The sequence below is a fragment of the Nematolebias whitei genome, chromosome 23 (assembly GCF_014905685.2).
Source record: "Nematolebias whitei isolate Nwh7 chromosome 23, NemWhi1, whole genome shotgun sequence".
NCBI lineage: Eukaryota > Metazoa > Chordata > Actinopteri > Cyprinodontiformes > Rivulidae > Nematolebias > Nematolebias whitei.
Window position 1 is genome coordinate 24,241,071 of NC_056520.1, and position 17,533 is coordinate 24,258,603.

General features: G+C 42.4%; 1 protein-coding gene across 1 annotated transcript in view; it reads left to right on the forward strand.

The window, feature by feature from the left end:
• tns1a (tensin 1a) overlaps window positions 1-6,457 on the forward strand; it is a gene marked incomplete in the record, with an annotated part of 316,275 nt that extends 309,818 nt beyond the window's left edge. The window contains 4 exon segments of the mRNA XM_037696307.1: window positions 560-728; window positions 3,467-3,535; window positions 3,628-3,657; window positions 3,739-6,457. Coding sequence (XP_037552235.1) covers window positions 560-728; window positions 3,467-3,535; window positions 3,628-3,657; window positions 3,739-3,868 — 398 coding nt within the window.
• Window positions 6,458-17,533: the final 11,076 nt, after the last annotated feature.

Here is a 17,533-nt window from a genome sequence, read left to right on the forward strand (position 1 = left end):
ATATATATATATATATATATATATACTAAATTAAATATTATGTCCTATTTTGTGGATTTTCACCTATCGCTGAGATGTCTGGAATGCAACCCCTGCGATAAATGAAGGACTACTGTATAGCATTGCTCCAAAGCTAATAAGTTAAACATCACAAGTTGATCCCGTTTGAATTTCAACCCATATACTGTGCATAAAGACTAATACAAAATATAACTTAATTGTCACATGTTATAAATGTATAGCCTTAACTCCTTGTGCTTTAGTCTCTACTACAACCAATGTACGTCATTGACCCAGAATGCATTGTGCCGGTAAAATAATGGCGACGTCCTTAAGTGAAAAATATAATAAACTTATAGTATATCTTTTTTTATTTAGGTAATTAGGCATTTTCATGTGTCACAAACAACTTTTAATATAATAGGAAAATAAATTAAGGACAATGTGTGCAAGTAGTGGGCGATCTCTTTAACACTGACCCTCCATCGCCTTCTACTTTTATGTTTTTACAGTCATCTCTTTTACTGTTTAACAGTGAGCCTCTATTGTTTATTTCCAGCTTGTAATGTCCTCTACATCAACTCTGTGGACATGGAGTCTCTGACGGGGCCTCAGGCCATTGCAAAGGCAATTAGTCAGACGTTGGACACCAACCCTCTTCCTGATGCCACCACTGTCCACTTTAAAGTGTCCACCCAGGGCATCACACTCACAGACAGCCAGAGAAAGTAAGCAACAAATGGACAAATACTGGAAACAACAAAAATAGAAATAAAACAAAATATCTAAAACGAGACACATTTGTGTTTCGGTGAAAAAAACAGTATTAATACTGAGTGCTGAATAATTTTACTGATGTCTGCTGAAGAAGCATGGAATTAGTTGATAAAGCTAAAAGAACCAGGGATTACAGAGTGCCGCTCTGTCACGTCACCATTTAAATATGCAAATAGTTGCAAGCATGTCCTGCATGTGTGGTTCTCTTCTCCACATGATCAAAAATGATGTCTAGATGCTGAAAAATGAAATTGAATGGAATTTAAGTGAGAGATACTCCTAAATATATGAATGGTGTGAAGAAGGAAAACAAAACGTATTTGCCAAACATGCGCAACGACGCGTGATTCTGTACGTTAGGATACAGTTGTCATTAGATAAAGTGAACTGGGGGTGCAGATCTGCTGGCGGCGCACGCTGTAGAGCAGGGGTGTCAAACTCACTTACAAAAGGGGGCCAAAATTAAAACCTTTTTCAAACTAAGGGCCATTTTCAGAAACTACATTAACTCTAATCAGATACCCAGCATCTTTTCTTGGTCACAAGTTCCTCAGTAATAGTTTGGTTGAGCTCATTTTATGTTCTCTATTGTGCTTTCAACATCACAATCAAAGATTACTGAAAAAATGAAAGAGATAGAAGTATTTGAGGTTTCACATATCATATTGCGGGCCAGATAAGATGTCAACGAGGGCCACATTTGGCCCCCGGGCCTTTTGAGATGTTTTATCAGCTGTTCCTGGTTGATAAAAAAACACCATGTTGTCATGGTTACGGATCATAACAAATGCCCAAAAGTAAAAAGGTTTCAGTAAAAATCCTTCCAGCTGCACAGCATCTGATACCAGAGGAAACAATAATCTGATCAAAGTGATTTACATCCAGAAAAAAGAGGAATTAAAGTTTTCAAAACCAATAATTCAGAATAAAAGTAACAGAGCTGCTCCAACATACAGCCACCCTGAGCGGTGTAATTCTAATCTAGAACCTACCTATACCAGACAATTCACGTGCATTTTCTGTGTCTCATTTGTCTGTGCACATCACAGGTGTGTAGTCACTGACATGTGTTTACAGCTACACTGATAAAAATATAAGAAACTTTACAGTTTACAATTCAATTCAGTTTATTTATATAGCGCCAAATTACAACAAAGTTGTCTCAGGGCACTTTAACAGGAACATTCACATAGAAAAGCCAGTTAGTAAAGTTCTCTATCTAAGGAAGCCAGCAGACTCGTTGAATCTTGGCTTCATTGCAGTCTCCCATCCTGAGCAAGCATAGTGGCAACAGTGGAAAGGAAAAACTCCCTTTTAACAGGAAGAAACCTCCAGCAGAACCAGGCTCAGGACAAGTGGTCATCTGAGGTGGCTGTGGCTGAGTGGTTAGAGCAGTCGTCCTCCAATGCGAGAGTTGGGGGTTCGAATCCACCAGCAGTCACATGTCGAAGTGTCCCTGGGCAAGACATTGAACCCCTCATAGCCTATGATGTGTGTCCCATCAGTGTATGAATGTGATATAAAGCACTGCTTAGTCTCTTTGGAATGATTTGTTCAGTTAGCTTTGTATAGCTCTAGTAGAGTGCTGAATGAATGGGTAAATGAGGCACAGATTGTAGTGTAAAGCGCTTTGAGTATCTTGAAATAAGATAGAAAGTCGCTATATAAGTACAGTCCATTTACCATTTACCATTTACCATCTGCTTTGACCGGCTGGTTTGAGAGGACAGGAAGGAGCGAGACAGGTCCAGATGTAGGTGCAGGTGTACCTGAAAGACAAAAACACATGTCAAGGATAGGAAAAAATACAAATACAAAACAGGTTGAGCAGAGTAAGTAAAGACAGCAGCAGAGTGAAGAAATGTGGTCAGTTTGTCCTCCAGCAGTCTAAGCCTATAGCAGCATAACTAAGGGACAGCTCAGGAAACCCAAGCCGACCCTAACTATAGGACTAAAGTCCATGCTCAATAATTCAGGTATAAAATCCAACATTGTTCAGTCAGGTCATCTGGACAGGTTCTTTTTCTTTGTGCTGAGATGTTTCGCCTTACATCCAGAAGACTTCATCAGTCAGAGGAAACACCAAACAAAACTGATTCTCCCCCAACAGCTTACTCCAAAGTGGAAAAAAAAAACAAGTTATGTTGGTGTTAAGATGGCCTCCGGTGCCCATCTTCTCCCTTGTTGACGGTCATGTCCTAACTATACGATTTATCAAAAAGGAAAGTGTTAAGCCCAGTCTTAAAACTGGACAATGTGTCAGCCTCACGGACAGAAACTGGAAGTTGGTTCCACAAGAGAGGAGTCTGATAACTGAAAGAGTAAGATATAAAGTTAAGAAACTCTTGTCAGGTGGATAATAATCGGTGGCTGCCAGTCCCCAATCATTAAAGGTGCTTAAAGAAATAGCTGAAGCAGAGTTTCAAAAGAGCCAAAGAGATCTCAGTGTATTTTTAGAGATTTTTTTTGAGAAATATTTGTAAATAATGTGAATATTTTAAAATGTAACAAAAGTTACAAAAGTCATAGCACCCATCTCTTGAATGAGCTGAACGTTTTCACGTGACTGGCTGAAACAGTACAAAATACGCAGATGCATCTGCAAAAAAAAAAAAACTTCATTAAAAAACTGGAAAACAATACAAACCATCATTTCTGTTGCTAATATTTTTTTTCTTTGTCACCGTAGGATTTTCTTCAGGCGACATTATCCCATTAACACGATAACTTATTGCGATGTTGACCCCCAGAACAGAAAGTAAGCGTTTTTTTTTTGGTTTTTTTTGCACAAAAATGTTAGAAAAACCTTGTTTTAAAGATGTTTTAAATATAAGTATTGTTTTTCCACAGATGGGGCAAAGAAGGCGGTGGCTTAGTGAAGTAGGTTTTTATCTTGAACAGCTAAATGACGTCAGCGTGTTGGAGATCAATGACGTTTAATACATGTTTCTCACCTTCCAGGCTTTTTGGATTTGTTGCGAGGAAACAAGGAAGCACAACAGACAATGTCAGTCACCTGTTTGCAGAGCTGGACCTGGATCAACCCGCTGCCGCCATCACCAGCTTTGTCTCCAGAACGATGAAGCGGTGAAACGTTGACCGGCAGTTGGCCATGTTGCGATCCTCATTGGCGTCTTTCTTCGCAAGAACTCGATTACCTCCTTTGTGTTTTTCTTGTTCCCTCTCGGTTTGTTTCTTTTCTCCTTTTCTTTCTTTCTTCCCTCCCCCACTCTGCCTTGTTGGTTTGATGGAGACGGCGCAAACCGGAGCTCGAGGACGTGTTTCGTGGAGCCGAACATGAAGGCCGTTGCAGGGAAAAGTAGCTAAAGGAGCAAAGCTAAGTTCAGTCGAGGAACATGGGAGGTAGCTTCAGGGTTTTTCCCTTGAGTTCGTTGATTGATTTACCAAAGGTAATTGCAATACAAGTGCAAGAATGATGTAGCTATAAAGCCATCATTATTATTATTATTTCTTCTTTTTAAAAGATGAAGTGTTGAACAAAAATAATTCTTCTTGAACTTGTCTTCAGGAAAAAAAAAAAGTTGGCCTTAATGGCTTTTAGCAAAACAATGTCTGAAGACATTATGCATGTTAGCTTGATCTTTAAGCTCGGTTCTACTTTCCACAAGAGAAAAAAAACACATTGTGTTGTTGTGAAATCTTTAGAGGTCGTATGGGTCTGCTGTGTGTTGGAAAGGGCTCTGCAGTGAAACAACTCATCTAAACTGTGCATAGCAGACCTGAATCAAAAAAATGAAGGATAAAAAAAAAAAAGAATCCCCTCTGTCACTCGATGTTGGTGCAACGTCTGGACGGTCGGCACATCTGGATCAACTCGAACCGCTTTTGGTGGCGCAGCAAAACACACGACGACAGTCCGTCCACGAGATGGCGCCACAAATTCAGGCTTGCGCTTGGCCGTCCCAGTCCAAGTGTTCTATCCTCCACCGCTCCCTGCTCGCAGTAGTTGATCCATTGATAGATGCTGCCATTGAAACACACTGGAACGCACCAAGAACCGGACCTATGCACTGTTCTTTATGCATGTTTTTGTCCTTAAATGCACCTTTTTCCCCTCCACTGAAAACAGACTGAGTGCATTTACCGAAGAAGAAAAAAACAACCTTTAGAGGGTGGATGACTTAAAGACTGCATGAACTAGACAACATTTTGTACTCTTCTCAGAGTTTTAAAAAAAAGGAGAAAAAAACCTGACAACCCATTGTTGACGTAGTCACATAACGGCGAGATGCTCGAGTTTTTTGTTTCGCTCAACAACAAAAAAATGTAAAAGTCTAAGGCACCTGTTGGATTAACCAACTCCACATATTTTGAGTTAACCGAACAAGGTGCCTTATTTCTTTTGTGTGTGTGTGTACTTTTCCTGATTCGGGTTCTTTCGAGACAGATTTTGTTTTGTTTCATGGTGTTCGCGAAATTTTGCATTTAGATACCTTTTAGGATGAATTAAAAAACAAGACGCTCACACACACACTGTGCGCCATGCCTGCTTGTTGAAACACTCCACCGTACACAATAAGCTAAGGAAAAATCGACATTGATTATAAATGTACATAGATGATCTACTTTGAAAGGTGACATAGCGAAAAAGTATTTATTTTTGTTGCTTTGGTCCCTCATGATTACTCATATATACATATATTGTACAGTCTAGATAAACAAACTGGGTTGAGTAAAAAAAAAACTTATTTTGGCTAATGATTTCAAAGTTTGAGGACTTTGAAATGTGTTTGAATATATGGTGTACATTACTTTGTACATGTGTACGTTTGTTTTCGGCTCGTCGTGTTTTTCAGTTTTGCTCTCTCTCAAGCAGAAGAGTCGAAGAAGAGTCCGAGCTGCACGGACGGCCAAAAGCTGAAGCATCGCAGGCGGTTAGATTTAACTATACTTTACTGCAGTAAACAGATGTTCATGTACTACACAACATGAACAGCTGTTTACTTAGAATTTATCTTTTTTTTTGCCAAAGATTCACGTGTAGCATGTTTTATTTGTGTTTTTTTTTCCTAACGTAGCAATTTTAGCTAGCCGGAGTGCACAGATGCATTATGGGATGTAAAGTTAACTCATTCAGCTTGCACACAATACGAAATATTTTGAGTTTGTAGAAAAGCGTCCGTGGCCTGCTGTGCGTAGCATAAACAAAGCTCTTACAACAGCGAGGGGTGACATCAGTTTCACCCGGGTGTCAGCTCCGGAGGTAAATAAATCCCAACTTTTCTCACCGCCGTGCTAAAGCTTCAACAGCTGCAGCTTTGTCCGATTGCCAAAGGTGTCTTCTACGAGAGTCAGCCATTTATTTATTCTATTTATTCTTTTTTTTTTTTTTCCCCTGAGATGTTTGTTTTATCGTCACTTTTTCAGTGTCGACATTTTGAAGAATGTATGGTGGCGCTTTGTTGGAACAAGGAGGTACGGAGAACGAAACGTGACTACTGACATCGTTTGGAGATGTAAAAATAAAATATGAACCCGAGTCAGAAGTTACCTTGTGTGATTAAAAAAAAAAACGGAGATAGATTTTGCGACCTATGGAACTTGTATGTTGTATGAATGTAGAAGACAGAATTTGTTTGCGCTTATCATTTACATTCTATTGTCATGGCTTACCTGTTCCTATGGGGAAAAAAGACATTAAAGCAATACCAATCAGTTATATTAAAGCTATCTTGGTGGGTTTTATTTTTTAAATAGTGTTTTGCCCATATGTGTGCACGTGCCAGCAAAATATCTCGTAATCCATTGGACAGATTTGAATGAAATTCAAGTAATCATTATACACTGAGCAAATATATGAACCACTTTTGCTTTTGCTCCCATTTTTCATGAGCTTTCTCTCAAATATTGTTCACACCTTGGTGTAGATCTGTGTTAGTGAGCACTTTTCCTTTGCTGAGATAATCCATCCACCTCACAGCTGTGGCATACCAAGCTCTGCCTTTCGAACAGTGATGGCTGACTAAGGGCACCAGTGACCTGAAAAGGAAGAAGCAGGTAAAGATAATGGATGTTTGGATGGATGGGTTATTGCACAGATGAACCTTGGGCTGACCACAATAAAAGGCCACTCTAAAATATGCAGTTTTATCAATTCCCATAATGCTCAGTCAGGTCATCTGGACAGTTTATTTTTTGTGGAAAGACGTTTCGCCCTCTATACGGAGAGCTTCGTCAGTCTGAGGAGTCCCAAACTGTTTCCCCATTAAGCAGTACACTCCTTAAGTGGACCGATCAATTTGCTGGTGATAAGATAGTTTCTGGGGGTTGTCCTGTCCCCTGTCGACTCCTCCCAGGCAGGCAGCCACAGCCAAAGTGGTTCAAGACATCAAAGTTCATGCGCAATCATCCAGGTACAAAATCCAATAATGCTCAGTCAGGTCGTCTGGACAGTTTATTTTTTGTGGAAAGACATTCCGCCCTCTATCCGGAGGGCTTCATCAGTCTGAGGAGTCCCAAGTAAACTGTTGCCCCACTAAGCAGTACACAATACACAATGGCAGGTCAAGAATCACATGTTAAGATAGAAATAGTATCAAATGAAAACTATTCAATTTTAACAATTCATTTTAAGAAATTAGGTCAATTTGTCCTCCAGTAGTGTAAGCCTATAGCAGCATAACAAGCCAACCCTAACTATAGGATTTATCAAAAAGGAAAGTCTTAATCCCAGTCTTAAAACTGAATAATGTGTCAGCCTCATAGAAAGAAACTGGAAGTTGGTTCCACAAGAGAGGAGCCTGATAACTGAAAGATCTTCCTCCCATTCTGCTTTTGCAAAATCTAGGAACCGTAAATAAGCCTGCAGTCTGAGAGCAAAGTGCTCTGTTAGGAAAATATGGAACAATAAGATCTCTAAAATAAGATGTACCTAGGTTGTTGAGGGCTTTGTGTGTTAGGAGTAAGATTTTGATCCATTTCTGGATTTGACAGGGAGCCAATGGAGAGAAGCTAAAACTGGAGAGAAATTATCTCTCCCACTAACTCCAGTTAAGACTGGCAGCAGCATTTTGGATCAACTGAAGATGTTTTAAAGAAGTATTTGGACATCCAGATAACAAATCATTGCAATAGTCCAGTCTAGATGTGACAAATGCATGAACCAGTTTTTCTGCATCATTTTTAGATGTTTCTGATTTTAGTGATATTATGCAGGTGGAAGAAGGCAGTTCTAGTAACATTTTTAATGTGTGGGCTAAAATACATGTCCTGATCAAAAATAACACCAAGATTTTTAACATTAGAGCTGAAGGACAGATTAATGCCATCAAGAGAAAGTGACATTACACAGCACAACAACACAGATGTTACAAGTTTTGAGGGAGCAGCAATTGTCATGCTGGCTGCAGGAATGTTCATGTTCAGAGAACTTGGCAGTGCACCCAACTGGCCTCACAACCACAGACCATGTGCAGCCACACCAACCCCTGTGCTCATTGTCTATGACATACGCCTGCCTATACCATAACCCCACTGCCACCACGGACCACAACGTTCACAACACTGTCAGCAAACCGCTCACCCACACGATGCCATATACGCAGTCTGCCATTTTCCCTGTACAGTGAAAACCAAGATTTAGCCATGAAGAGAACCTCTCTAACATGACATACGGCATCGAATGTGAGCATTTACCCACTCAAGTAGATTACGATGGCAAACTGCAGTCACGTGGAGACACCGATGAGGACGACGAGCATGCAGATGAGCTTCCCTGAGCCGATTCCTGACCGTTTGTGCAGCAATTATTTGGTTATGCAAACTGATTGTTGCAGCAGCTGTCTCATAAAATACTGGAGATGAAGATGCTGGATGTGGAGGTACTGGGCTGGTATTGCATTTATGTTTTAGTTCAGGTTATATAGCTTTACCTTTACAATCAACTGTTAGAGCCAACTTGATTCAAGATAGCCACCATTGCATACTGATATTACGACACAGAAAAAATGTATGTAACACAGCAAATTTGATAGTTATTGGGCAAAAAATTTGGAATGGTACTAGCTGAGACTCATCTCCAACACAAACTTTAAGCACTAACAGATCATATGATATTCTTCCTTATAATTTTGACATTAGCTGTTGGAGCCAGTCTTGTCTGAGAGCAAAAAAAAAATCTAATAAAAAAGAAGACAGATTTAAATAAAATATTAAGAAAGTTACTACATCCACAACTGAGTCAGTCCATTTTAAGATGGTAACCACAAGTGGTGGACCTCATCCAACACAAAGATGACTAACTCAACTGGATTTACAGATATGAAGCTAAACTTTGGTGTAGTACCTGAGTCATCCTCAAGGGATCTCTGACTACTTGCACATGTTGGCCCTAATATAATGTTAATTCTCTATTCTACTAAAAGCTGTTCTTTATGACACATGAAAACTCCTACTTACTCCTGTTCTTGTTATCTAAGGACAACAACATCATTTTACCAATGCAATGTATTCTGGGGCGACGACATGCATCAGTTGTGGCAGAGACGAAAACACAAGGAGTCAAGGCTAAAAAGTTATAACGTGAAAATAAAGTTACATTTTGTATTAGTCCTTATGCACAACATATGAGTTGAAACGATCAAACGTGATCAACTTGATGTTTAATTTATTTGCTCTAGAACTAATGGCATAGCCTATATAGTTTAGCCATGAAGCTAACGGTATTAGCTTTGGAGCTAACACGAAAAATATATATTACCTCTGAAGCAAATGTTATACCAATATTAGCTCTGGATAGTTAAATGGTAAATGGACTGTACTGATATAGCGCCTTTCTATCTGATCAAGATAAATGGACTGTACTGATATAGCGCCTTTCTATCTGATCAAGATACTCAAAGCGCTTTACACTACAATCTGTTGCACAGTTGCACTCGGGTCCAAAAATTCCATCCCGACCCAGTCCCAGATCATAGCCATAATTTCCAAACCCCACCCGATGCACTGAATTAACAGTAATTACAGGTCCGAACCCAAAACAAAAACCCAGCATTTTTAATTAAGCTTTGACTGCTTATACCTCCGACTATTATTAATGGTAAGTGAAGCGCGCGACTGAGGGGACAGAAGATCAGAGCTGAGGAGCACTCAAAGCGCTTTAAATGCTTCCCCTGCTTCTGCCTGCATCCTGCTATAACATGTATATTTTATGATCTCACCTGTTTGGGTCGTCGACTGCGCACGTCCGCTGAGCAGCAGCTGAATGAACGTCCATTTGGGCTGATGGATCGCTGGCAATAGTCCATCTGAAGCTTCACTGAACTTTTTACCTCTTTCAACCAGCCGGTCAGCATGTGGTGAACTGGCCGCGTACGACTGGTGATGCTATGGCAAGCCATGTTGCCATATAATTGGGTCGTCGGCCATGTGCATCCGCTGACACAATCAAAAGCTCGACCCAGCCTGCACATTAAGCAAATTATTATGACCTGGCTCGATCCGAATCCGTGTCGGGCAGAGCTGGGCTCTGGGTTCGGGTTAGAAATGACAGCTCTACTCAATTACATCTGGAGCTTAAGTCATAAATATACTGTGTATATATTAGTTAGGGTTGGCTTGTTATGCTGCTATAGGCTTACTGGAGGACAAATTGACCTAATTTCTTAAAATGAATTGTTAAAATTGAATAGTTTTCATTTGATACTATTTCTATCTTAACGTGATTCTTGACCTGCCATTGTGTATCTGTTTCTCTCAAACCCAGCCGGTTGAAGCAGATGGCCGCTTGTCCTGAGTCTGGTTCTGCTAAAGGTTTCTTCCTCATGAGGGAGTTTTTTCTTTCCACTGTCGCCTTCATGCTCAAAATGAGAGTCTGTGATGGAGTTAAACTCAAAGCAGTCTGCTCCTCAGATAAATAATGTTAAATTATTATTTTTAAATATGAATGTTTCTGTTCAGTGTCCTGAGATGACTTCTGTTGTGACTTGGCGCTATAGAAATAAACTGAATTGAATTGAATTAAACACAGTCCAGTTCAAATTATAGAGCTGAACATCTGATAATATCCAAAATGTCATTTCAAGCTGAATGGAGCTCGCACAACAATCTAGCTACATAAATTACCCAAAATGCATTGCAACTTAAATAAAATGGCAACGTTTGTGTATCTATATTAGTTTTTATTATACAAAATAAACAGCCTACAGTATTTTTATGATCTCGCTCTCATTTTATCACAGAAGGTAAATTGTTCCAACCAACCGGAGATCCCTTTAAAGGTGTAACCTGAACTGCAATGTTTTTATTTCTCAACATGAAGTGGAACTAATTATATCAAGGGAAACACTAAGCCTTTAATCTTTAATTTGCAATTGTGTTTTATTTAGAGAACCTCTGCTGTCAGCATCAGTCATTTTCCTCTGATTGCATGAAGAAAGGACTTTTTAGAGGAACACCACAAGGTAAATGAAAAAAACTTTGGTCACAGTTAAACACAAAGAACCTGTTTTAACATTAAAACACCGTCATCATGTGGAGCCTCTTTGTCTTGAAACATCAAAGCCGTGTGTGACCCCCGGTTCACCTGCGACCCGCCTCAACTTTACTTCCTGCTGTGTTATTTTACTGTCAAACCACCGCCTGGCTTTAGTTCCACCTTGTTGCCCCTCAGTGACCAGGTTGATGAGATATCTTCTTTAAGTCCTGATAAATAACAGTCTTATATGGACTCAAATCAATTATGTTTTTTCAACCTGCAAAACTTTTCTATTATTTGCGTTTAAAATGGCTTTTCTTATCTTCACAGTAGTTACAACTCTGCTGCTACCTGTCTGCAGGCTGATGGCTTCTCCTCAAAAGAAACATACCAGGCAAAAGAAAATGATTTTAATTGGTGTCAAAAAGGTTTTACCTGTGATTTATGAACCGTTGTGTTCACTTAAAACATTGTCCAGTGTTTCCCTTACCATTATATAAGCGGGGTGCCCCACCCCGTCAACAGAACTGAGCACCCCACCTACCAAACCGAACTTGCCCCCCACTGACATAGCGCTAAGCTATCGGAGCGAAATACAGGCTCTCTAGATAAAAAGCTAAAGTCAGTGCTCACGTTGCCTCTTCTCTCAAGCTGAACCCTCACCCCAACACATACTCAAAAACTGTCTGTATAAACAACGCACAACTCAAACGTGTCGTGCTAAGCTAGCAGCACGCAATACAGGCGCTCTAGCTAAAAAAAGCTAAAGGCGCCTCTTCCCTCATGCTGAACGTCCACCCCTTGCCCCTGCTCAAAAACTGTTGGTACAAGCTGCGCTCAGACATGTCCCCCCCCCCCCCCCCCAACAAAAATCATGGATGAGTTGAGCACCCCGCCATGGCAAGTTAACTAAGGGAAACACTGTTGTCACATTGCAGTCTTACAGTGTCAGCAACAGCCAGGGTTTAATTTGTAAACTGATCGATCACGGAACGCAAATCAGTCTGTCAGCTTTATTTATACCCTTAGGTAGATTTGGTTACAGTGAGGTGAGTCAGCTTTCTCACCACACAGGAGACTTGACATAGACACACAATAAATATAAAAAATAAATATAACATGTTTTAAAAATTATTCAAAAATGGCCCGGTGCTATGCTATGCTAAGTTGAATTTTGAAAGCTTATGGCAACAGGAACTAAACTGGTTTTATACCACTTGGTTTTACATCTGGGAATCAAATATCTGTGTCTCGATGGGAGGAGCCTGAACTCTTAGTGCAGAGGATGAGAGACATATCTTAAGATGGATGTGGATCACCTCTACACCCACGTGAAGTACAAGGATTCTGGGCTTAGCTGCATCTCACCCATCAACTTACTGGACCAGTTGACTGTTTTGTTCAGGCAGTTCTTGTTTTTAAGAGTTAAAATACCAAACCAGGACACCAAGCAGTAAGACAAAACCGATCCAAATAGTGGACAGGATGACGGCGGAGGAGGGGGGTTGTCTGGGCCCGACTGTCCCTGTTCATTTTTGTCCAACTCCACATGTGAAATCTCCAGGCTCTTGTGGGCTCCTGACCGAGTACGACTGCCTGGTTTGCTGAGAACGTTGGTTACGTACTGTAACCCCAGATTCTATGAGTATAGGCGCAGCCCTTTAAGGCTATCGCTAGTGGGTTTATCCCTACGCACGCAGCACTGAAAATTTTAGTCCACGCCCACCTACTGTGTGGGCCTCATCCCCGGTCCATATAAATTATGGTGAGACCGGGTAATCGGCTCCCAAATAGCTTTTTTCTTCAGCCATTTAGGAATCAGTGAAGCCCAGAGCTTAAAGGTCTGCGCCTATACTCATAGAATCTGGGGTTACAGTACATAACCAACATTCTATTTCGTATAGGCTTTGCCCTTTAAACTATCGCTAGTGGGTTAAAGGTGAAGCAGGATGTAGTCTATGTCTCACTGGGTCCACTCAGACACAACATGAAGCACCTGCTTGCACAAAAAAAAAAAAATTAATCACTCAGCCTTCTGTGTGCGTAATTACGTGCTACGTAATTGTGTGCTCCATGCGCAGAAGCGCACCGGAGAAAAGATCTCTGGTGAGGAAAAAAGGCTGAAATAGCAGACCTGCTGTTGTGAATAGGAACAACGGAGGATACGAATTGTAACAGTGTAACGATGAACAGAGCAGACCAACAGCTCCTCAGGATGAACCGATTAATGACAATAAAATCAGCAGTCATGAACTTGTGACTGATAATAAATATCTCACACTGCGACTTCATGCAAGCAGGTGTGAGCTCAAAAGTGAAGCTCCATGAAACAAATAATGATTCTGTCAGAACCCTGAGAGCAGAATGGGTCATGGAGAAAGTAGAAACATCACGTAGATAAAAACGAATAATTGAACATGGCGATGTGACCAGGCAGCCGCCATACAAATATTCTCCACTGTCATCCCTGCTTGCAGAGCCATGAAGGATGAAAACCTTCTGATGGAATGTGCTGAGATTCTCTGGAGGATCCAGTCCAGATGAACTGTAAGCTTCAGAAATAGCCTCACACAACCAGTGTGAGAGATGCTGGGTGGATAGAGGACGTCCTGAAGAGCTGTTCCAGTAATGCACGAACATACGCTGAAAGCGGCGCAGTGCGCCACGTAACATGAAAAATGCGCGTATGGGACAGAAGGAGGTGAGATTTTGCTTCCTCTTCAGAATTATGAGGAAGAGTATAAAACCCATCCAAGGTTATCACTCTCGATCTGAATGAGCTTGTGATGCTTTTCAGAGCAGGGTTAAAAAAAGTACAGCTGAACTGCTGTCAGCTTGAATTCTGAGACATGAGGGAGCAACAGAGAGAGCAGATAATCACTCGCTCTCTTTGCTGACATCAGAGCTAACAGCAGGGCTGTATAAAATGGCAGAAACTTAAGTGAAACCTGATCTAAAGGCTCAAAAGGAGCTTTGATCAGAGCGTGCAGGACCATCATTAGGTCTCACTGTGGAGCTAGTGGACGTGACACCGGTCTGTGTCTCCGTACACCTTTCAGGAAACTCTTCATCAATGGGTGATTTCCTTAGATAGAGAACTTACTAATTGGCTTTTATGTATGTGAATGTTCCTGTAAAGTGCCCTGAGACAACTTTGTCATGATTTGGCGCTATATAAATAAACTGAATTGAATTGAATTGAACTGTTTTGTCACCGAAGCCCTCATGACAAGAAGAAATAGCTGTAGCATAAGTTTTAATTGTGCTGAACGCTAGATCTCTGTCCAACAGCTACTGCAGAAAAGATAGCATGCCATCTAGTGGACATGAGATAGCCTACACGCTTTTCTCTGTACACCAGTGCTGAAAAACTGTCCACTTGATGTATACAGCGTTGTGGTGGAAGCAGCTTGTGCACCTTGAACATACGCACCACATCCTGTGGGAGGCCCATCTTTTCTAAAACGGATCTGTTCAGTGGACAGACCCGAAGATGCTGAGTTATTTCTGGGTAACTCCTGATCGCTCTTCCTGCCTGGAGGAGAGCGCCCCCCCACAGCAGTTTCCAAGGCCGACCCGATATCAGTCGCTGCAGATTCGAGAACCACGGAGCGCATATGAGTTTGGGAGCTACGAGGATGACTGACGGTTCTTCCTCCCGGACCCGGTCCAGGGTCCATGATATATCAGCAGGACTGGAGGGAATGCATAAAGGAGTATTTTTGGCCATGGGCTGTGAGCGAAGGCATCCACTCCTAACGGTGGGTTGTCTCATGGGCTCAGTGAGAACCATAATTGACACTGGGCGTTCTCCCGTGTGGCAGACAGATCCACTGCTGGTCAGCCAAACCTGCTCCAAATCTGAGAAATCAACTTGGGATGGAGGCTCCAGTCTCTGTGGCAGGGACCGCCCCTTGACATGATATCTGCTCGCCTGTTCAGGACCCTGGGAATGTACACTGCTCTGATGGGGAGCAGGTTTCTGTGTGCCCAACACAACAGCTGTTTCGTGACGCGTAACAACTGGGCTAAGTGCACGTCTCCCTGACGGTTTATGTAAACTGCCATCACCTTGGTGTCCGTGTGGATCAGAAAATGCTGATCCCGGAGCAGGGGCAAAATGCTGAGTCACGTTTCAGACCGTGAAAACATTCTAGCACATTTATGTGAAGTGACATGTGGTCCAGCCACTGTGCTCCCACTGTTTGGGACAGACACATTCCTCCCAGCTTGACAGGAACGCGTCTGTGAAAACTGAGACGTGTGACATAGGCCTGCTGATGGGAACTCCCTCTGACAGAATGAGAAGGTTTCCCCAGTGATTCAGATCGGTTCTCACAGAGGGGGGCACAAAGATAATCCACTTCATCTGGTGCACAGGATCTATGTGCAGGCGGGCGAACCATCTCTGAAGGCGTCTCATGTGAAGTAGGCCCAGCGGAACCACAATGTGGGCCGCTGACATCATCCCAGGAGTCGCATGACTGGCAGAACTGTCTCTATGCTGCAGGGTTTGAAATGGCAGTGTGAGAGTAGCTCTGCTGCAGCTCCCAAGATGGCCGCTAACGACCTACACCTGGCGGTCATCTCCCTGATGAGCATCGACTCCTATTTAAGGCTGCAGTCAAGACTACTCGATGCTGGAGCATTGATTCCCTCCCGGTACTAGTGCTCTCAGCCTTTTATGTTCTCAAGTATTTGTGATACTGACCTTGTGCTTCCTATGCCAGCAGTTCCTCGTTTTGGCCGTGCCATTCCAGTCCTGATCTCTCGACATCCTGTCTGGTCTCACGAAACCCGGACCTGTGGATCTTGGATATCTGAACCCTGTTGCTGGGACTCATGCATCTTGGGACTCCTGAACTCACTCCAGTACCAAAGAAGCTGTAAGACAAAAACAACAAACATCAAATCCTTTTCTCCTGTGTCACTTACCTGCTTCTGACCTGAAAAAGTATTTCCCCTCTTCCAGGAGTTCCAGTCCCAGGGCCCTGTATATATTGTATATATTTTCTAAATCACTGTAAATAAACATCACTTTTCGTAGCCTGAGTCTTGTGTCGTTCTGGGTCTCGTTACAACTGGGTTGCCCGCACATACAACAGAAATGCTCCAGCCAGACCAAACCCAGAACGAGGCTCGGAACGACCAAGCCACGTCCTCGTCGCAAACGGAGCGAGTAAACCAGCTTGAGAAGATCCTCTCCCAAATGATCCAGCAACAACAACAAATTCAAGCTAATCTACAGGAGCTGGGGGTATGGTTTATTCAATTAAACAGACTCTCTCTCCTTCTCCTCCTACAGTCGCAGCAGAAACCCCTGAGAACAGTCACACGTGCACATGCTCGGCGGGACACTCATCGGAGCCACAATTACTGGTAAAACCGTCTGAACTTTTTTCCGGTGACCCAGAACAATGTGACGGCTTTCTCCTCCAATGTGAGCTCGCATTCAGCGGAGCCCCCAGGCTCTACTCCTCAGAAAACGCTAAGATCACCTACTTTGCGAGCCAGTTAAAGGGTAATGCACTCCGGTGGGCAACTTCTTTTCTCCGCCAGCATGATTTAAAAGTTATTTCTTTTAGTAGTGTACTTACCGAGTTTCGCAGGATATTCGACAGACCACTATCGGGTCCCAAAGCAGAGAAACGTCTCCTGGACTTACGTCAGGGCCGTTGACCAGTAGCCGAACACGCCCTCGAGTTCCTTATCCTCGCCGCACAAACCGGATGGAACGAGAGAGCATTACAGGGAACTTTTCTAAATTCCTTATCGGATCCGTTAAAGGACCAGATCGCCGCTAGGGACGAGCCGTCCAACTTTGACGCTCTCATTAATCTGGCCATTTCGATCGATGAGCGTTTCCGTGAGCGACAGCGGGAACGGGACTACAACTCCCAACGTACCGCCACTTCCGGTTCGGGTCCGTCACTCAGTGTTGTCCGTGGTAAAGGGTCGCCTTCGTTTTCCAAGATCCAAGATCTTTTTACCCACACGTCACCCCTTCACTCTCTTTACCTGAGTCAGAGCCCATGCAGGTGGGACGCACCCATCTTACTCCCGACGTTAGACAGAAACGCCGAGAACAAGGGTTATGTTTCTATTGTGGTCAAAATAGGCATCTTGTTGCCGCCTGTCCATTTCGGGGAAACGAGAACACCCACCAATAAAGAGGGAGATATTGGTGGGGACTTCTTCACTCTCCCCATTAAGTAGACTGACCGTTGCAAGTCATTCAATATAATCACAACTGTTTCCCCGTTTCTGCACTCATAGACTCCGGCGCTGAACAAAATTTAATTAGTCAAAGTCTAGTATCCG